At 46.9% G+C, this 21,760-nt stretch overlaps 1 protein-coding gene across 1 annotated transcript; it reads left to right on the top strand.

The window, feature by feature from the left end:
• Positions 1–1,936: 1,936 nt before the first annotated feature.
• Positions 1,937–21,428, top strand: ephb3a (eph receptor B3a). Its single transcript, XM_084707019.1, has 15 exons — positions 1,937–2,393; positions 6,271–6,335; positions 7,814–8,486; positions 10,320–10,475; positions 11,800–12,135; positions 12,564–12,688; positions 12,811–12,967; positions 13,242–13,350; positions 13,534–13,586; positions 14,096–14,218; positions 15,064–15,311; positions 16,370–16,585; positions 16,801–16,950; positions 17,986–18,179; positions 19,797–21,428. Exons 1-15 carry the CDS (start codon positions 2,330–2,332, stop codon positions 19,906–19,908), a joined length of 2,781 nt encoding a protein of 926 aa, XP_084563145.1. The 5' UTR covers positions 1,937–2,329; the 3' UTR covers positions 19,909–21,428.
• Positions 21,429–21,760: the final 332 nt, after the last annotated feature.

Genomic DNA, 21,760 nt, shown 5'->3' with positions numbered 1-21,760 from the left:
TAGCTTCCAAACCCTCAGGCAACCGGCAGCAAGCAGCCCCTCCACAACAGGTATCATTAGTGTTTGTCAGTCCATAAAGCACTGCTCCAATATCTCTCCACTACCTTCAGAGGTACTCAAATACAGCATTGACAGTTTCTGGCCTTGTTAGCTGAAGAATTGACCGGCATGTTGGATTTTCTCATATATAAGACATTTGTCTTTTGAAGGACTACTGTATAGAATCTTGTCTTTTCCCCCATCTATCGTTTTTGTCTGTTTATCTTGTCCCATGATCCTGCTTTTCCCTTGTCATCTAGATAAGAACAATATCTGAAACCAGGACTTAAAGTTAAGACTTTAAGTCTTCTAAGTGGGCCGTGTGTTTGATGGCCTGGTTCTGGTCTTATACCCTCACAGTAGTCTTCAAAGGTGTTTTTCTATTATTCAACAGTAGATTATCACTGGCGCACAGCATCTCCCTCCACATCCGCTCACCAGCCTCCGTCTAACAGCTGATACCCCAAATCCAATTCTCCATTCCCAGCTTTATCTTCTTGTCTCTCCACGCTTTGTGAACTATGTATTGTCTCCTCATCTGCGGGACCGATTTCTCATCTGCAGTAGGAGGCCGTTGCTCTCCAGAGCGTTGTGTTTTACAACACCTGTCGCCGCTATGCTGATACGATTTTATTACATCCTGGTCAACATCAGTTTATCTCTGGTTGATCATAATCTCAGTTCCAGGAAAGAATAAAAAAAAACATGACAAAAATATAATGATCTTCCCAGGGAATTGTGTTATCTTTGCAGAAACGTGCAAACATGCTCTGCATGTTTGATTTGTAAACTGTTGATCTAGTTTAGGACCTGCAGATCAACAGTTGATTCCAGAATATTCCTTTGTGTTTTACTCCCGGCATTTGGATGACTGCTCTGACAATGATGGCATTGATGTGATGAAGAAGGGCAGTGTCATATTTTTGCTTCAGTGTCTTATATAGTGGGCTGTTTAAAGAACTCTGTCCATCAACGCTTCAATGGAGAAGGCTGACCCAAGCCTGCTGGGAACTGAACTGTAGTTAATTAGTGCACAAAGCCGGGGGGACAAAAGGAGCAGGAGGGGGTGGCACAGGGGGTTTGGTGGGGGTGGTGGGTGGAAGAGGCAGGAAGGGGGGAGGGAGGGGTACAGACGTCTTGAGTTGGTGGTGGGCGTCGGGTGGTGGGGGGTCAGAGGGGCGGAGGTGGGTGTTGGGGGGGGGGGGGGGGGGTTAGGGGAGACAGATGAATTAGCTGTGTGAAGGGAAGCCTTGTGTGAACACACCATGGGATGAATGTGAGCCATGGCCTGCCTGTCTGCACACACTGCTGGGGCCTGGTGGGGTGGCGGGCATGAGGGGGGTAGGGGGCTAGGGGTCTAATGTACTTAGAGACAAGAATAACAATGTAGTAGTGACAGGATGCTAGTACCACTACTCATAAGGAAGAGGTAGGATGAGGATGATTATTGTAAATGGGATCATTCTACCTGGCCTCAAAGGGGAAGAGCTATAAGTTTCAAAGAGTTCCATTTGGGTTTAACCGTCCAGACCTAATTCAAGCCACAGTATCAGTCGTGAACAATAGCCCATGGGAGGCGCTATCTATCCATTTAAAACGGATGCTGGAATTGAAGTTTAGCGCCGATTCATCCACACTTCACTTGGTGTCGAAATTGATTTCGGGTTCGATTAGAATGAACTATACTACCGTTGAACTGTTCAAGCTGGTGTGGTCCCTAAAGTGCCTGACTCTCCACATCTCGGAGGGTGTGACTTGCATGTTCTCGGAGAAGGCAGCTGCTTCAAGCCTGCCTGCAGCCCCCCTTCTTCCACCCCTCACCCGTACGCCCCACAGCCCCCTTCTGTCTCTCTGTCCCAATTGCCATTCCAACGCATACTCCTTGAGGAGCAACAGCTATACGGAGTTAAAGAAGTGGATTATGGAGTGTTTTGGAACGAACGATTCCACGTTTTGTGGGCTATTTGCATGAAAACGTAAATGCGCGTTTGGACAATAATTTTGTTTCAGTAACTCGCGATTTAGTCGATAAAGGGCGCATTGCAATAGTCTACGGCATTACCTATTCTCTCCGTGGAATGGAATCTGTTTTAGAATGAAAAACAAAACGAGCTTGATTGTATTCAGCGATTGGATATAGTGCATGGGATGACCATATTCCACAGTATTATACACAGGACATGTGAATTAGGAGTTTAAAGCATAGCCTGTGGTGGTTTAGATGTGTGCTTTGTGTATCCCTCGTATGAGTCCAGTCTAAACCTTTATTCATGTTGCAAGATCCTGGTTTATGACAATGGATTACTTGCTATGGGTATGCAGCCTGGTGCTCCCCGTGGTATTTGCTGTCGAAGGTACGTGTAGTATTTTTCTTTTCATCACTAACTTAACATTTCATTGTATGCGTGTTTGAATTAGGTTTTTACATACGTTTTTTGTGCATGATGGTTAAATGGTTAAACTATTCTCAATCATTAAAAATAAAATGCTTTGCTTTGAATTGTCACTCAACTGCATAAACACAACCGATACACATGCCATATTTTGTCCTAAAGTTTTCCTTTTAGTATGTGTGCATGTGTATATGTGTGTGTATGTGCGTGTGCATGTGTGTTTCTATGTGTGTTTCTGTCACATCTGGAAGGCTTGCAGCACATAAAGATAACCCAATGTATTTCTCTTCCATGTGTCTACAATATAAGCTGCTCCATTTCTGTTTGTCATGGCTGCTGGCTTTTGCTGTTGCCAAACCTTGGTTTCTTTGTCACAACGACAAGCTTTAATGGTTGAGGAGGACTACCAAGCCCACCTTTCTTGATCAAAACATCAAAATCCTCTAAGTCGTTTGATAGGGCTCTAATTCTGGAAATACATGGTCCGAAGCTTCTTTCACACAAACAATGTTTTTCCTGATGTATTGCCTTGACATGCTGAAAGAAACAGCATGATTAGAATGAACATTAGGTTATTACGAAGCTCCACAGCCAGAGTGCACACACACACAATTACAATCCAATCAATAGCTTTCAATGTAGTGTCAGGGGATGCATGTGAAACATGCTAAACGACAAGTGTTGCAGTGAAGGTCAGAGGACGAGCCAGGTCTCGGGCTCCTTCGAGTGGAAGTATTTCCTCTGGGAGCAGCCCACCCGCACCAGGGCGACTTCATTCACCCTTCTCTACTGTAGCTACATTTCTCCCTCCCTCCCTCTCTCCCAGTCCGGCCCTCCTCCCTCTCTCCCTCTCTGCCCTCTTCCCTGTACAATCTGCTTCTCCTGGACGGGGGCCAGGACGATCCCTCATCAATTCTGGTGTCAGCAACTAAATCAATGCAGGCGCAGCAGCCTCCCAGGTCCCAGCGGCCTCTCAGGGACTCATGATCAGCCAGTTTCCCAACCCAACAACTTCAGTTACTCAACACTGGAGGTTAACTAACGCTTGTACGCAGAAGACATATACGGAGTAAGTGTGGGAGATCTGTGCGTTGGAGACAGTCAGTGGTGTTTCTCTCACAAGACTAGGTCGTTAGTCGACTATAGTCAACGGATAATCGGAACCTGATGACGTGAATCGTCGTGTGTTTTTTGATTCGGTCGGTCGAGTTATCTGGTGTGTGTGTGTGAGTGGAAGGAGTTCCTTCAGTGGGATTTTTTTCAGAGATGCTTGTTCTTGAGTCACTGCGTCCTTGGGTGTGTCCGTCTCCAAGTTCTCTTCGGCGGGGTGTCAAGCGCACTGACGATGAAAGCCACTGTGACTGCTCAATAGCATGTGGAATCTTTTCTCACAGTACTCCTCGTCACTTCAACGTACTGCTTCCATCAAGCACTGTAACAACAAAAGAGTGCTTCTATGGTATAGAGCCAGCCATACTCCCTCAGAAAACCAATTACATCATCTTTAGAAATCGCTTGCCCGCATGAGTGAAGAGGATGAAACATTTAATATCAAACAGTTGCCCCACATAAGTGATTGCAGGGAAGAATTCCCGCGTCCAAACATGCCCGTCTTCTTTCGCCTACGTACATTAGAATGTAAATATGAGTAATTATCAGTTGAAGCATGAGACCAGATGCCAACTACCAAGAGGCAGTTTATGAAGGCAGATTGAACCAGGTGAGCCTGAGCCTGGGTGGAGCTTGTCGTCAGACACAGAGAGACGTTGGGGCGTGACCGACGTCGGCGTGTGATTGAGAATGGGAGGTGTGGAGAGTCTCACCTTGCTACACAACAAACAAGTTCACGGAATCTGACGCCATCGCCACGCTTCCAGTCAGCTCACTGTTTACAGCCCAAATGCTCATTTGAGCCCGTCTATTAATAGATGAGCATACAGCTTCTCTTGATCATGCACCGATCAGTAGATATGGTGTTGAGCTTTAAATATTTCATGTGTTTGCTTGTTGGGTGTGCATGTCAAATTAATATGAGTAGAAGGCCTCCTTTTATGGTGTAACTGCTCACAGAGTGAATAAAACATTAGCATGTGTTCTGTGCTTTTCTCAAAGAAGGGAGAATGCAGAGTTTTGGAACTTGCTTCAGTGATCAAACTGTAAATGTAAAGGGTGGGGATGCTCAAAGGACAGCAATGTCCCATTGGAGTGTTGCTTTCCTTCCCTGGAGAGAGAAAGATGAGGGGGGGTGTTGTCACATTGTACTGCTGCCTCTGCTTTACCAGAGAAATTAGCAAGATTTAAATTAAAGGAGTGAAAGACAGTTAAAACTGTACCAATGAGGAGGGCTGGAAGTGGATAGTTTTACCCTTGGGGTAAAATTCAATCAAAACTCATATTTGGAACCAGAAGAAAAATGGCTTCCCCCTCAGCAGTATTTAGCCCTTTATCGGTTATTCTGAACTGAGAGTGTCTACGGTTAACATCCAGTCCATAGGCTAGTGTTCTTGTGTGTGTCAGCGCATAGGACAGAGTTCTTGGGCGTAAAAGTATTTTTTAAGCGTGGTGCTGTGCGCATCGCTGAGAGTTGAGCTTGAGTAGACAGACTTCGTGGTCTCCAGGCACATGGAAGGGGCCATTAGATCTGACATCCCAAAAGCAGCCTGGATTCTGCAACCCTCTGGCTCAGCTTGTGGCCTGCTGGATGTGGAGACAGCTAGTCAATGTTCACCGCCTCATGAATGATGAATGGCCATTGACATTTGTCTCAATACCCATTCTGTTTACATTCTCACAAGGAGTGCATTGTATTTGAGGTACTTGTAGCTCCATTGTATCTCTTCCTCTGTTTCAATTAGGTGGGAAAATAAACTTCTAGAACATGCTCCACTCCATGTGTGTTCCTCGCAGCTTCATTAACAATTACAATGGTTAAAAATAGCTGAGGCCATTAGAGTTTTGCTTTCATTGAAACACATTATTTCACATACTTTCAACCAACCTTTGGTTTTTCTTATCACCTTTATGTGAAAACAGTTGGTGCTAACTAAAACCTTTTTCTTTTTTTCAAAGAATTCAAAACAATTGGTTACATCCTTTCACCAAATGTTGCACTGTAGGACTTGTCAAACTGAAACCTAAACAATTGGAAGCCAATGAGATGTAATTATAGGGTTGTTACGATGATTTCAAAGGCAGTATGTATATTCCAGCACAATGACCCTCACAGGCCTAATTGAGTTAATAAACTCTCGGAGCCATCACATAGATGACAGCGAGATTGGCTGGAGACAACAATGCTCATTGATCCAGTGTTTACTCTCTTTCTTCCCTGTGTTGGCTTACCCTCTCACACCTCGCTGAGGAGCCATAAACTGGGAGGTGAGAGCAGCACACAAGAATATCCTGTTGATGGACACAGATATTTGATTCTCTGGTCTCTCTCACACAGTCTTGAAGGGCTGTATGAGTCCCCTGGGGGTTGCATGTAATGGTGAAATACGATTGAGTTGGTGTCTCTGTCAGTAGGTCATTGACTACAAGCAGTAACAACAAGTTTGCCAAGACACTGATGAATGTTGAAAAACTTTCACCAACACCATTGTTTTCATTGCTTTAATATGGGGCATCACAGGTATGTTATGACAAATTGTCAATCAAATTAGCTGTGCTTGTTTGTGTGTCAGAAAGAGAACAAACCCTTACTTTCTAACAGTTGCCCACTGTGTGGTCTAGGAGAGTCTAGTCATATGGCTTGGTTTTATTTCCCTCCCCACCTACCAGTAGAAGTAGTTAGTTAAAACTCTCCGCCGGCTCCAACCCTCCTGTTTTTGATTTGCAGAGACGCTAATGGACAGCAAGTGGGCGACTACAGAGCTGGCCTGGACCACGTTTCCCGAGAGCGGGGTGAGTTTGTTTGTATGCGTGCATACATGTGTGTGCTGTTTTTACCCAACGTCTTTACTTGTGTTACTGTTTTGCGTTTTCACAACAACATTTGTTCCATTTGCTTGTTAATAGACCCCTGCCTGTCCTGAACGACACACTCCCCACTGTTTTATATCTTTGTTGACTCCGTTTGTTTTCTTAGATACTAAAACAAATGGGAAACATGCTGGCTGGAATAGTTCCTTGTAGATGATGATTTTAAATATCTGTGGTAAATGTGAGTAGCCTCTCCCATTTTTAAGTCAAAACCATATGCAGAATTTTCTCTGCCAACACAGACACTAGAGATGTCAGCAACGTGGATTTTATAATGCAGGGCCATCGGCCAATTACAGTAAGGAATTAAGGTTTCAGATGATATTCCCCATAGGAATGATGGGAAAATAAAACAACATGAATTTGACCCCGAGGCTAACAGCTTGACAGACCTCCCCCACTCCCGGCCAGTGTAATTTGTCTTTGCTACGTGAGCGCAAAGTCAGTCAATGGAAACCGTGGGTTGCCATGGAAACAATCTTGGATAGTCCAGCTCTCCCTTGGCTCGTGCAGAATGTCTTTGCACCTAAGAAGCCGTACGTCACGAGGGGCAAGGCGGCCTTCTCCTAATGCATGACAAGCCCATACGTTTTGTCCCGGCAATTATCATATTTTGTCAGGTATTGCAGCGACATGTTGCCCTTGATTTATGGTATGTGAATCTGACGCTGGACTCCGCTCTGGAATAAATTAGGCACATGTTGCCATACGTGTCTTGAGTTATGCGTTTTTTTTTCTCCAGCTGAAATAATAAATGTATCGAACTCCCATTTGTTTTTAAAATCAATTGCTCTAAATTATGTATAATGTTTTTGAATCACAATATACATTTCTTGCAAGGTTATTCCCTCCTGGGATAAAGAATGGTGATAACATAAATGAAACAGTAATGTACATAGATGTTATAGATTTTTTTTTTCTTCTGAACTCCAGGTCACATAGTTACACGGATTATACACTGACTATCAGCCATCTTTGGTATCATGCATATTATCTTGTTGGCTGTGTTTTAGGGTAGATCTCTTTTGTATGTATTTACACAGCACAAGATTGTCAGAAAATAAGGTTCACCTAAATACAAGAACATTGCCACCTCACTTGAAGTGCCTCAGAATACCATTGAGATGCAATCAGAGAGCTGGCATTGCATTTAAATTGACCCTTTAATAAATAATGCCCTGTTTGCATTATAGAAGAAGAGTTCAGAAATGGGAAATGTTGTGATTTAAAATGTACCCTTTAATCTCTCTCAGAACCATAAGTTGACAGTGACATCCAGAAACCATATCTCCTGTGGAGGCTATTTAGATTTTGGTATTTTTCGGTGGAATCATGCCATGAGTATGTTCTCCTCTTCCGAGTTCCCTTGTTGACGATGCTTGTCTGTTTTCTCTTTACAGTGGGAGGAGGTGAGTGGCTACGATGACTCCATGAGTCCAATAAGAACATACCAGGTGTGCAACGTGCGTCAGCCCAACCAGAACAACTGGCTGAGGACTGACTTCATCCCCAGGAAGGGCGTGCTGCGCGTCTACGTGGAGATCAAGTTCTCGGTACGCGACTGCGCTAGCATCCCCAACATCCCTGGTTCCTGCAAAGAGACCTTCAACCTGTTTTACTACGAGTCAGAGGGGGACACGGCCACTGAGGGCAGCCCGCTGTGGAGGGAGAACCCTTACATCAAGGTGGACACCATCGCCCCCGACGAGAGCTTCTCTCTGCTGGAAGCCGGCCGGATCAACACCAAAGTCCGCAGCTTCGGCCCGCTCTCCAAGACGGGCTTCTACCTGGCCTTCCAGGACCTCGGGGCCTGCATGTCGCTCATCTCGGTCCGGGTGTTCTTCAAGAAGTGCTCCACCACCATAGCTAACTTTGCGGTGTTCCCTGAGACGGCCACGGGAGCCGAAGCCACGTCCTTAGTCATCGCCCCCGGGGCCTGTGTGTCCAACGCACAGGAGGTGTCGGTCCCTTTGAAGCTGTACTGCAACGGGGACGGGGAGTGGATGGTTCCTGTCGGCTCCTGTACCTGCACACCAGGCTTCGAGCCAGCGATGGGGGACACACAGTGCCAGAGTGAGTTTGGAAAAGACTTTCTGACTTTTTGTTCAACTAAAGCTCCTTTATATGCTCGGCGTTCAGCTCAGCCGATGCCCTCTCCTCTGTATGTATTGTGCAGTGCTTGAAAAGGGTGAAGGAGGGTGGAGGAGAGCATGAATTAATGAGCTGTTGCAGAGAGGTGCCGCATACAAATATTGTGGGAGGAGAACTGGAGTGAGTAAAAGATAGCGGAGGAAAAAATAGGGAGCGAGCCAACAGATTTGCGGCTGAGAAAAAGAGATAATGTGAAAGACAGAGATTACAAGAGAACAGGAGAAAAGATATTGTACTATGAAAAGCGATAAATGGAGAGAGAGAGGAAAAGAGAGAGAGAGAGGTGTGGCTTGCCAAATCAGAGATGTGAGTGGCCCTAGAAAGGGGAGTCATTCTCTCACCTGGACGCGAGAAATAGTGTAAAACACATTCTGGAGAGCTCATTCGTTGCCGTTTGGCGGCTCAAGGTTAAAAGCCCGCCGTTGACTCTTGATAAAAGGCTCTCCAGGGCTGAAGCCGACGGGCCCGGCTGGCAACGAGGAAGTGTAATTTCCTCTATGGCCTCCTGTTAGTTAATCTACAGGCGCCCGCACTCATTAACACCACTCAGACCACCATGAGCCAACACTGTCGGGCTAACATTAATCACACAGGCGGCTCATTTCTTACCGCCATGTTTTCCTGCTCAGAGGCTAGTCCTGCAGATAAAAGGAGAGAAGAGGTAAGAGGGAGACAAGGGGGAAACACAGCCAGGGAGAACTTTGCTGTACTGAAGAAAGACAAATCATCACATCCTCCAAAGAGATTAATGGATTAAAAACCAGGAGAACTACGGTGATTCAGCACTCTCCTGAACAAAGAAAACAAACAAACAAAAGAAAAGGATGATACAGGGTTAGAAAGGAAACATAAATCTGATTAGAGTGTAAGGCGCGGTAAATGCTTTGTGAATTACAACACATTTTCATTTTATCATACAAGCTGTTGGCTATATTGCCGGCTTAAGAGCTAGAACAGGACCCACTTACTTCACTAATTTCACTGAAAGTGGCATTCCGGGGAATTAAGATGCAGCTTAAGTTCAAACTAAAAGACCACTTAGTCCAACCAGTTAATCACACCCTTTTGCTAACACGGCTTTACGAGCATTCATGCTGATAGGACAGATGTTAGCCAGGGTCTTTGTTTTAACCCACAGGACAGGAATGTGAGGAACCATAAAAATCTGATCCACAAACCTTCTAGAATATCCCCACATATCTTAATTCCACTGAAGGGTCTTTTCCGAGCTTCTTTCTCGATTTATGTTCCCAGCTTTACACTCTGTTTCTCAGTTGGAATTGACTTGGATTTATTTGGCCATCAAGCTGTTCTGCATGCAGTATGGGACAATGTTTATATTCAGTGTTGTGTCTGAGTCTTGCGCAAACATTGACTAATGGACTGTTGTGATCCGTTACTCTCAATCTCGTCTGCTTGGCAAGAGCAATCTACGGTCAGCCGTCCATCTCTGTCCTCCTCCTCCTTTTCCACCTCTCTTTCTCCTTTGGCTTGAAGGCGTTCAGCTGCCTGACTGAAGGAAAAGGGCAGGTTATAGTGTGTATTCAGTACGTTTCAATATATAGTTCCTTGTATTTTCCTGCATGCGCATCTCAACAGTGGGCTAGTTATTCCTCAGAAGCGGTCATCCCAGGTCAGATATCCTCTGCAGTGGACCAAGGCTCTGCAGTGGACCAAGGCTCTGCAGTGGACCATGGCTCGGTGTTTGATTGACAGCATTCTTACTGACCCCATTTGTTTTCTTGTCCCATCTAGCCTGCAGCCCTGGAACCTTCAAGTCGAAACAGGGAGAGGGTTTGTGTTCCCCCTGCCCCCCCAACAGCCGAGCCAGCTCCAGAGGCTCAAGCGTCTGCCCCTGCCAGAACGGCTTCCACCGTGCAGACAGTGACCCTCCAGAATCGGCCTGCACCAGTAAGTCTAGACCAGCAGCTTTCATTGAAAACCCCCGAGGAGGGACTCAGTGTGTATATGTGACTCTAAGAGCAGCGGAGAAGCTTTGTTAGCAATGAGGATTAATTAATTCGAAAATCTAATTATGCAGATTTTTTGGTGTGTTTTTTTAATTATACTTGGTTTTGAGAAATTAAGTACAATCACGGGTGATATGTCAAGCGTAATTTCAGTGAACTATGTTTTTACACCGGGGTGCAGTGGGGTTTGTGCATTGATAGCTTTCTCATAGAGAAAACCAATGTATCGTGTGTTGATGGAAATAGACAAGTGTTGTACGGACCAGCCAAAAACCCCCACAGGGCATTTAGAATGTGTGAAATGACACACACAAGCTGTGATGATTCTCTTGGGTCTCTTGTCACAAAGTGACTGCACCCTGGACTTTGTTCATCAAACGTAGCCCTACGCATCTCCTCCTGCCTGCCTGCCTGCCTGTCCGAGCCTATGCAGAGGCGTTGATGTTTAGCGAGGGTGTTGTACCAGAAAGCTCAGCAGAAGGCCAGTCTGGGCTCTCTTTGTGTGTTGTAGATTGGGCTACCCAATTAGCAAGGGCCGAACTCCAAAAGCTGTCATTGTAATGAGACATGACAGAGCGTACGCAGCCTTGGCCGGGGGCACACTAGCAGGGATGGAGGAGCAGAGAGAGGGAGCCGGTTGGCCGTGACGAGAGGAGCAAGAGAAACACCCTGAAAGTGTTTCTCTAGCGTATCCTGCGTTATATGTGGGCCTTTTCCTGCTTTAAGGTTTTTGATTGGCCCCTCAAAGCTTGTTATAGGATGGAAGGAACCTTTGTGGCTTCTGAACCAATCTTTCTTGGTTCCCCCTCAGCTGTTATCCCGGTGAGATCCAGGTTTCAAATACTACTTCTTAGCCAAACTCTAGCTCTTTCGGGCGTCACAAGTCCCCAGGGGTGCTGAAACACGAATGGAAATGTGCTGTATTCCATCTCAGCTCCATGGCTATGGAGTCAGCTTCCATACATGATACATAAACATTAAGTCACGCATCAAATGGAGCTACCGTTGTACTGTATAAGGATATTCATTCAGTAATGTGCAGCAGACTGAGTTCATGCACAAGAACATTCCTATTTCATGGCCAAGGGTTTTGATTAGGGTGAATGGTGATGGATTAGCTGTGCGTGAAATGCACAAGGAGCCTCGTCGGTTTGTGAATCCACCGAAGCCGAACACTCCCAGTGTGTTCAGCAGAGCGCACACTGAGAGTGGCCCCTTTGAGCAGAGCAGCGCTCAAGTGTCCCCGTTTGCGTCTGTCCTCGCAGCCGTCCCGTCGCCCCCTCAGAACGTCATCTCCAGCGTCAACGAGACCTCCCTGTCGCTGGAGTGGGAGGAGCCGGCGGACGGCGGGGGCCGGAGCGACGTCATCTACAACGTGGTGTGTAAGAAGTGCCTGCGGGAGCGGAGCCCGTGCACGCGCTGCGACGACAACGTGGACATAGCGCCGCGCCGCCTGGGCCTCACGGACAGGAAGGTGGTGGTGAGGAACCTGCAGGCTCACACCCGCTACAGCTTCGAGGTCCAGGCCGTCAACGGGGTGTCGGGGAAGAGCCCGTCGGCGCCCAGCTACGCCACGGTCAACATCACCACCAACCAAGCAGGTCAGGCGTCCTGAACGTCCGGTGTGAATGATCGCAATTATGAGTCACACACAGACCAGTAATCAATAGGATTGACGATATTGGAAATCCATGGCATCACCACCTAATTGAACTCTGAATGACCATTGACTTTAACAAGACAGCAGCTTTGAAAGGCAATTATGTTCACCTGTCGTATTCCACACTTTATGCTCGGGTGCCATTTATGAACTCAGGACAATTAAATATTCAGTTAGAGCCCCACACAAGGCTAAGTACTGCAAGCTGCGTCGAGGTGATACAAAGGTCAATGTAACCTCTTCCAGTAGTACTAGTTTCCCCAGACATACTTTCACATCATTTTCAAACTTTTGGGTGTGCGCGTTACCATGCAAATAATACACATCCTCGTCATTCCATGCGTCGGTCTCTGTCTTGTCCGAACACAGCCCCTTCAGCGATCCCCACGGTGCACCTCATGAGGTCCACGTCTGACACGCTCAGCCTGTCCTGGCTGCCTCCTGAGAGGCCCAACGGCTTCATCCTCGACTATGAGATCAGATACTACGAGAGGGTGAGCGTCACCCGAACAGCCATGGTCGTTTCCTGAATAATAATTGTCATTAGTCATTTCAGAGGAGTTTCTACCTTGAGGAAGGTTTCTATCCTTATTCTGCCCCCTGTTTCGGCTTCCAGGGTCAGGCCATGTCCCACACAGTGACAGCCCAGTACAGCTCAGCCAAGGTGGAGGGGCTGAAGTCAGCCACGCAGTACGTGGTCCAGGTCCGGGCTCGCACTGTGGCCGGATATGGACGCTACAGCAACCCAATGGACTTCAGCACCAGTCTGCACAGTACGGACCCCCAACCCTCTTCACACACTTTCCATTATTGTTTTGTAATATGAATCATATCAGTATATAATAATACCACAAAAAATTGGTTCAAGTTTTTAGAAATTATGACTTTTGTGTGAAAGTAAATAGAATATGTGAGAGCACCTATCTTTCATTATCCTGTGAGCATTTTTTTTTTGATACCTGTGCCATTCACAACAAGCTGACACACCAAGAGCTGGTTCTGGAACATTCCAGGTGTTAATTATTATGTTGGTTGATTTCTCCGAAGGTGACCCCCAGAAGTCTGTGCAGGACCAGCTTCCTCTCATAGTGGGCTCGGCGTCAGCAGGCCTGGTGGTCATCGTAGCAATGGTGGTGATAGCCGTAGTCTGCCTCAAGTAGGTGTACTGGAGGAGCGAAGCAAAACCAGTCTTGGAGTCTCTAATGTTATTCTTGATTTTGCGAAAGCTCTCAGAGGGGTGTAAGCCCCCCTGAACTGTGTTTCTCTCTTGCCTGTCTGCCTGCTGCCTTCTGCCAAGCCTGAGGATCCATCATGCTAATGAGCCTTTGTGCCGTTTCAGGAAGCAGCATAGCAGCTCTGAGCTGGAGTACACTGAGAAGCTACAGCAGTACAGTGAGTACAGTCTGAACACTGGATTAACGTTTGTGGGTCTTGTGTGTGTGTGTGCATTGTGAGTGTATATGTGTGCAGTGTGTGTGTGTGTGCATATGAGTATTTGTGAGGGTGAGTGTGTCGTGTGTGCGTTTGTGTGTCGCGGGTGTGTATTGTGGGGTAAATCACCTGATTGAATCAATTATCTAATCACCTGACTAATTCAGGAAACCCCATTTGCTCATTGAAAGGCCATGATTAGGGAGATCATGTGGTCTACAGAGGCCCTCAGGGGTGCAGGGTCTGAGGCTCTTCAAGAACCAAAGACCCCCCACCCCCCCCCATTTACTCCATGCTGCTCATGCATTGAAAAACATTTCCGTCGGCTGCTAGCATCATTTATTTCAGGCTAAGAAGAAGTATACAAGAGGGTTCGGACTTAGGTTAGGGTTGAATGACCTAGACCAAGGACTTGAATGAGGAAAACAGAAGCAAAACATTCACACTTCTCTACGTCCCTCTCCTCTCAGTTTCACCGGGGGTCAAAGTGTACATCGACCCTTTCACTTACGAGGACCCCAACGAGGCGGTCCACGAGTTTGCCAAAGAAATTGACATCTCCTGTGTGAAGATCGAGGAAGTCATCGGCGCAGGTAAACAGCTGCATGGAGCGCGGGTCTTGCGACACTGAAAATCATGGGTTCGATTCTGAGGTGTCACACTGTCACACAATCAAACACATCTCTGTGCTGTAGCTCCATAAGCAAGCCTTGACTAAATGGAATGTACAGTATATTGAGTCGTTAATCCACGAGCCCGCTGTGTTAACGAGGACTGAGGTTAGCTGGAGAACTGTCAGAGTGTGTTGGAGGGGTCAGAACAGGCAGAACAGGGCTGTGATCTGTGAACAGCTTCCCCACAGGGCTGTCATCCGAGTCTGTTTACTCTCCAAGAGCATGTTGTGTCCTTACGTCAACTTGAATGACAATCTTCTCCTGCTCGTTCGCCTCCCCCATTCTCGCCCTCTCTATCTCTCTCTATCTCTCGCTCTATCTCTCTCTCACCATCTTTCATTGTCCTTTCCCCTGTGTCCTTTTGTAAAACGTGTTTAGACTCGGGCCCTAAAAGCAAAACCCCCAAGCTCCTCACCCGACCCCTGTCCCCCTCCACGGCCTACCGGCTCCACGCGCCCTCCAGGCCCCTCTCCCCCTCCCTCCCCAACCTCCTACAACCTTGAGCTCCCGCCCAGCTCTCCTCTCCTCCTCCCACCCTCCTCTCACTCTCTCCTTCCACACGGTTGTAGACCGGACACCCTCCCCCCACCTGTGTCTTGTCCTGGTCCTTCACTCTCCTCAATCCAGAGTTTCTCCGCTGTGCAAACCAGTAATGCCCCCGTCTCCCTCACTCCCCCCCCTTTCCTCCACTCCCCTCGACCCTGGTTCACCCCCCCCCCCCATCTCCTCCACCCCCTCCCCCTCCTTGTTTACCGTTATCCCAGGTGAGTTTGGGGAGGTGTGCCGTGGCAGGCTGAAACAGCCGGGGCGGAGGGAGGCGGTGGTGGCCATTAAGACTCTGAAGGCCGGCTACACCGAGCGCCAGAGGCGGGACTTCCTGGCGGAGGCGAGCATCATGGGCCAGTTCGACCACCCCAACGTGATCCGCCTGGAGGGTGTGTTGACCCGGAGCTGCCCCGTGCTCATCATCACCGAGTTCATGGAGAACGGAGCGCTGGACTCCTTCCTCAGGGTGAGACACCTTAACATCCTCCCCCTTCTCTCTCTCTCTCTCTCTCTCTCTGTCTCTCTCTCTCTCTCCCGCTCTCTCTCTCTCTTGCAGGAACATTATGTGAATGTTGTGACTCAAAGCTCAGCCCAACACTACCTCACACAAACTCCTCTCAGTCATCTGTCCAACCAAGTGCTCTTCCATGCTGAGGCCTGTTATCCATCCCATACCACAGTCCCATGACTCACAGGAGCACAGCCATCATCTAATGATGTCCATAGAACAACAGGCTACAGCCTCCCTTTATGACTGCCTGCCTGCCTAACTGTCTGTCTTTCTGTCTGTTTGTCGGTTTTTCTGTTGGCCCACCTAATTTACATATCAGTTTTTTTTCTGTAAGCACGCATTCAACTGTATAGAGTACAAAGCGTCTTGTCAAGGGTTTGGTCCTGTTACGTCAAGGTTTTTTCTTCTTGGATTTAGGAAACATACGCTTTTTAGCTGTTTTTTAAGACTTTACAAAGACTGGGTTCCATACTCTTATCTGTAGTCATGGAACACAACGGTCTGAATCAGATGTCAATGCATGGCCTAAAAAGAATAGAGAAATAAGGTCATTTTGTTCATTTTGACAATTCAATGATAACTGACATCCACTTTATGGTTCTGTGAACTCACCAAAAAATTGCATTGTCACTGAGACACTTAGAGAGGCTTCCTTGTTTGCTTGTGACGTGTTTGCTCCAGGAACTTCATCGAGTCTATAATTAGCCAGCCAGCTAATTGCATGTGGTTAGACAGCATGAAAAGGTCAACAGCGAAGACTGACAGAAACGTCCTTAAAGGTTATGACAGATGCCATCTCATGTTTGCATAGGCTTTATGACTGAGTGTCTGACCGCACCGTCCTGTCTCCCCTCTCCTTTCCCACGCTGTGTCTCCTCCTCTCTCTCCCATCCCTCTACCTCCTCCTCCTCTCCCCGGGCTTATCTTCTCGCTGTTCCTCTATCTCAACCGTCTCGGTATCACTCCCCCCCCCATATACACTTTCTCTCCTTCTCCCAATCCTCCCTCACCAGCTGAACGATGGCCGTTTCACCATGACCCAGCTGGTCGGCATGCTACGAGGCATCGCCGCGGGGATGAAGTACCTGTCCGACATGAACTACGTCCACCGCGACCTGGCCGCACGCAACATCCTGGTCAACAGCAACCTGGTGTGCAAGGTGTCCGACTTTGGCCTGTCCCGCTTCCTGGATGACACCTCCACCGACCCCACCTACACAAGCTCGCTGGTTAGTCGTGTGTGCGAGGGTGTGCACACGTGGGCTGTGTTCCCCCATGTGTGTTGCCTCCAACGGCTGTGTCCGTGAATGTGCGGCTAAATGTCAGTCTATCCTCTCCGCTGCCTGTGTGGCCGCGTCTCCCTCTGTGAGCTGTGTGTGTGTCTAATGACTGCAGCTCAGCGGGCCTCCGTGTATCAATAACACCCAGCCTCTCGTCTCTGCAGGGAGGTAAGATCCCCATCCGGTGGACTGCGCCGGAGGCCATCGCCTTCAGGAAGTTCACCTCGGCCAGCGACGTGTGGAGCTACGGCATCGTCATGTGGGAGGTGGTGTCCTACGGAGAGAGGCCCTACTGGGACATGAGCAACCAGGATGTGAGTTAGCTCCCACCCCTTCACAGCCCTGTCTTTGGGTGGATTGGGGGGGGGGGGGGGGGTGGTTGAGAGGCTGTCGCCGGAGCTGTGTGGCTGTCTTCCTGCTCTGCTGTTGTTATCTTTGTTCTGCAGTTGGGAAGTGCAGATGTGTGCCTGTGGTCTCGTTTTATAGCCCTCACCTACCTACGCCTCCTACTAACTCATGCACACCGAAACACCCCTGCTGATCCCACAGTGCACGCACACTTGTATGCACACACACACACGCTTCGACACGCACACACTTTTGCGTTCACACCAGCACGCTCGTTCACTTCCACACGCATGTGTACACACATACACCTATGCTCACACATTCATCTCCCAGTGCTATTCCGCAGGCATGACGCTTCAGCAGAGTACTTGATGACAAGCAAAGCCTCTTTACTCCTCCTCCATCTGACACCAGTACAGATCTGTGTTCACCCTCTTCACCCCAACATTACACTGAGAAGGCACATTATTCATGGGAAGAGACTAATAAAGGAGAGTCTGACATTCCAGAGGAGACGAACAAAAACTACCAATATTAAATCATTGACTTCAATGAACTGCATTATATGAGAACTGCATTGTGGGCACACATTATTGTTATTAATGTTGTTTGTAGTCAATAGGCTGACAATATGCAATATAAACTGTACACACGCTGTATGGTTGTGTATCAAGTACTTGCCAGGATGCTCTCCAATTAATTGCAAGAACAGAACAGTAGCAGGTCTAGAATTCCTTGAAGGCAACAAACCTTTTTGCAAAGAGTCAGAACATGTACGCACACAAACACACCGGAGCACACGGATGAACCACAACACAAACACGGCATGCCTTTATCAAAAAGCCTTCACTGTGTTTTAACCGGAAAACTGTCTGTTATTTTTATTGGTGTTCACAGCATCGCTAAATAATATATTTGCATACAACAGTGTTATGATCCATTATGATCCATCCGTTTCTAAATGAACACGAATGTATCCCCCTGCTCATTCCTTGGGTCAGGTGATGACGGCGGTGGAGCAGGACTACCGGCTGCCCCCGCCCATGGACTGCCCTATGGTGCTGCACCAGCTCATGCTGGAGTGCTGGTTGAAAGAGAGGAACCAGCGGCCCAAGTTCTGCCGGATCGTCAGCACCCTGGACAAGCTCCTGCGCAACGCCGCCAGCCTTAAAGATGTTACCAGCATATATTCAGGGTGAGTGACACATTGGACGACATCATTCGCCGTATGTCATGTCAGGTTGAGCGTTGTAGCTATGCAAAATGCTGCCACAAAAAAGACCTGTAAGTTCTAAATTCAATCTTGTTATATGCTATGGTGAATATATTTTTGCTGGTGGGAGTGTGATTTATCTTGTTTCAGAGGTTAGCTAGATGGTACATTTTGTTGGGTGCCCTGACAAATGTTACACAGAGATGCATATCATTTCTGTCCAGAAATCCAGACTTCGGTTCTCAGCTCATACTCAGGTTCAAATGTACTTTTTACTCACTGTTTTGTGGCCTCCAGTCATCCCCCGGTACCAATCCTGTTGTTAGATGAAACCTCCACAGTGATGCATTATGCACCAAGTGCATGAAGTCAAGCATGCAACATCGGCCTTGAAATAGTTATTTTACCCCTCGCATAAACAAAAAGAGCTGGATTCATACAGTATTCAGCTCTTTGGCTCACAGTTACACTTTTACACTCTGCCCCAGGGGCGATTCCTCTGTCAGGGTTTTTGGCTCAGCGGAGCTAATTGCGTGTGGAAACGTAATGGCTGACCCAGGTTTAATTCCCCGTGCTCTTGGCTGGATCCTGAAAGTAGGTGATAGTCCGCAGCGCCAGGTCTGCTGACGTGGAAAGACGCGAGGTGATGGAGGGAGAGTAATAAGGGAGATTGAGGAGAAGCTAAAAGAGAGGAATGTGTTTAATTAGGTTGCTAATGAGGTTTTTAATGTGCCGGGGGAGGGCACACCCATTGCTGTGATGGGCGAATCGCTGGGGAAGCAGTGCGTGTGTGCAAGTAAGCATGTGTGTGCGTGCGTACAGTGTTATGCTACGTGTCGCTGTACGTGGATGGCATGCCGATGATTAATTCATGGCCCAGTCCGTATGCGACAGCTAAAGAGAGTGAGAGAGTGGGGAAGTGGGGAGATGTTGTCATCACATGATTTAGTGTGTGTCCTCAGACCAGACAGCTGTGGTCGCGTGTGCAGCCCTGCGTTTGGAAGGTAGGGATCGCGTGTGCGTGTCAGAGATCCGTGGCGTGTGCATGTCAGGGTCTCCCCCCCCTGCCTGCCATAGGCTGTTCAGTGATGTTGGGGGTAGATATTGGAAAGGGAGAGGATATGAGTCCCTGTCTTATCTCTTGTGGATCTCCAAAGAGAAGTGCTCTAAAAAATTGGGACGCTGTCCTGCCATCGAAGGACAGGAACGGTCAAGTACTGCAGCACCCCGAGTTAGATGGCCCAGAAACGAGCTCAACTTTATTAAAACCACAACATGATAAATGGACTCTTGAGAGATTCAATTGGATTGTGTTTGTGGTGTAACGGGCCTTGAAATCGGTTGCTTTTCCATGATCATTATCAACTAATATTTGTTTTTGTTTATGCTACCACCCTAAATGGAGGTAAGCAGACAGAATGCCAACGTCTGCCAGCAGTACATTAGCTTAGATGTGCTGTATCCTTAAATTCTCCTACAATCTGTCATATCAATGGAAAAAACTGCTATGAGCCTACTTAAATAAATATACATAATCCTTCAAAAGGAACAGGTGTTCTGGATTGTCAGTGAAGGACTTGTGTTTGTCTGTGTTCTCAGGGACCTGCTGCGGATTGGAGGAACTCTGCCCGGCCACCACAGGAAGAGTCTGGACAGTAGTCAAGAGATTGTCCGACAACAGATGAGCCAAACTCTGCCTATCAGGGTGTAAGTCCCAACTGACCCCCAACTGACCCCCAACTGACCAACAAGAGACACCAGATACTCTAAGAAGAGCTACCTAGGAACTTTACCTGGACAGCCCAATGATGGGGTACAAAAAAAAAGGAAATGGACTATTTCCTAATTTACTGACAAGTGGGGCTGAGAATTAATGATTCATTTGAAGGAGCATTTGCTTCGTTCTCATTTACAGAAACTTGTGGATTTAGGAAATATTTGTTGCCAGAAAGCCAAACTCCCCCCTCAGGTTGTGTTTGCATGTCTGCATGTTTCCCCTGGCTGGGACTCGTCCCATTCTCTACAGTGACCCAGGATGCCCCTGGGGCCTCGCCATTGGTATTAAGAGTTCATTTGCTCCTGCATTTAGACAATGAATGGGAAGAAAAATATGACAACATTATTGATTACATTTTTTCACAGTGGACATCAACAACACTTGACTCCTGAATAAAATCCTAAACCCATGGATCAGAGGAATCTTCCAAGATAAAAACAAAACAAAAAAACAAATCCTGTTTTTTCCCTGTCCTCTTCAGTGTTGTCTTCCATACGACTGAGAAATCTCATAATGATGGTGTGTGTAAGTCGCTGTGTATTTTTCTCACCTGCTCTGGTTGAAGGAGGTGAGAGGGCCGTGTTTGACTGACAGTGCAGGACACAGCATCAAATGCATGCCTTTGTGATGGAACACTTCTGATAACAGACAATGGTGGGATCACTGGTGGGACCCTTTGCTCTATGGACAGATGCCATACTTTTTCAATCTCATTTTATTCAAAACTGCATTGTTTTGGATGCTAAGTTATTACATAATATTGAGAAGAGTATTCTGTGTTTTTTACAATAGTCTTATCTTTTGGATGTTGTCTTATTGCTTGATTTTGAACACATTCAATGTTTTTATTGAGCAAGAAGAAAATATTTTATTTTGACTATATTTGGTCCAAAAGGGTAGAGGTCTTGCAACAGAAATAGCCAGTAGGCACCATAGCTGTACAATATCATCAACTGGAAAGTTGCCATTTGCTTCATTCTGGACCTAGATAACCACTCCTAATCTTGATGTGTTGGATATTTCCTGTTGCAGATCAAAGTGAATTAAAAAGGCCACTGTTGCTATGTGACCTTAATATCCACCTGACCTACAAACATTGATGTAATGTCGTCCCTCAATGGTTAATTACGCCAGAGAGTATTTTTAAAGTACGCCAGCTGTCAGAGAGCACTGTGACTGGGCTGCATCTCCCCATCTCTGCTCAACCAATCTGCACTGCTGCCAGCACCATTTGACCTGACTTTGACCCATGGTTACATGTTTGTTTGTCGGCAAACAAATTAAAAACCACAGTTTCAGGGCCATTAAGACTGTGTATGTGTCAACTTTAAAGAAGAAAACGGCTTTTAGGGGCAGATTTTTTGTCTGCAAGAGTTAGGTGTTTCGAATTGTAAAAAAAAAAAATATTAAAAAAATAGTGCAAAATAAGCATTTTTCTTTCCGTATTTTTAAGATGATCATATGCAAATAAATTATTAAAGTGTTATCCAGAATTCTGTTTGATTTCTCTGTGAGTCCATCAGACCCTATTTCCAGGCCATCTCTCAGCCTGTCTTAGGATGAACAGAGGGAATACCAAGTGTGCTTAGCTTCAGAATATGCTGCACAGCTGACCGCATACATTTTTAAGTAGACAGCTTGCTAATTAGGCAAACAGGACTATAGATTTCTACCCTTGATCATCCATGAGGTTATAGATCTGCGTATTTTGTTGTTGTTTGTATCTGTGTTGTATTGGTTTCAGAAACACAAACTCCAGGATCTTGCATCATTCTCCTCTTGCCAA

This window comes from Hypomesus nipponensis, chromosome 10, assembly GCF_054491055.1.
Source record: "Hypomesus nipponensis isolate SF chromosome 10, ASM5449105v1, whole genome shotgun sequence".
Classification (NCBI taxonomy): domain Eukaryota; kingdom Metazoa; phylum Chordata; class Actinopteri; order Osmeriformes; family Osmeridae; genus Hypomesus; species Hypomesus nipponensis.
The sequence above is the reverse complement of the archived record's forward strand: the minus strand, read 5'-3'. Positions and strand labels throughout refer to the sequence as shown.

Coding starts and splice junctions, on each gene's coding strand:
- ephb3a (XM_084707019.1), top strand. CDS start 2,330: ATGACAATGGATTACTTGCTATGGGTATGCAGCCTGGTGCTCCCCGTG. Junction 12,689..12,810: donor AGATCAGATACTACGAGAGG/GTGAGCGTCACC, acceptor TTCGGCTTCCAG/GGTCAGGCCATGTCCCACAC. Junction 13,351..13,533: donor ATAGCCGTAGTCTGCCTCAA/GTAGGTGTACTG, acceptor GTGCCGTTTCAG/GAAGCAGCATAGCAGCTCTG.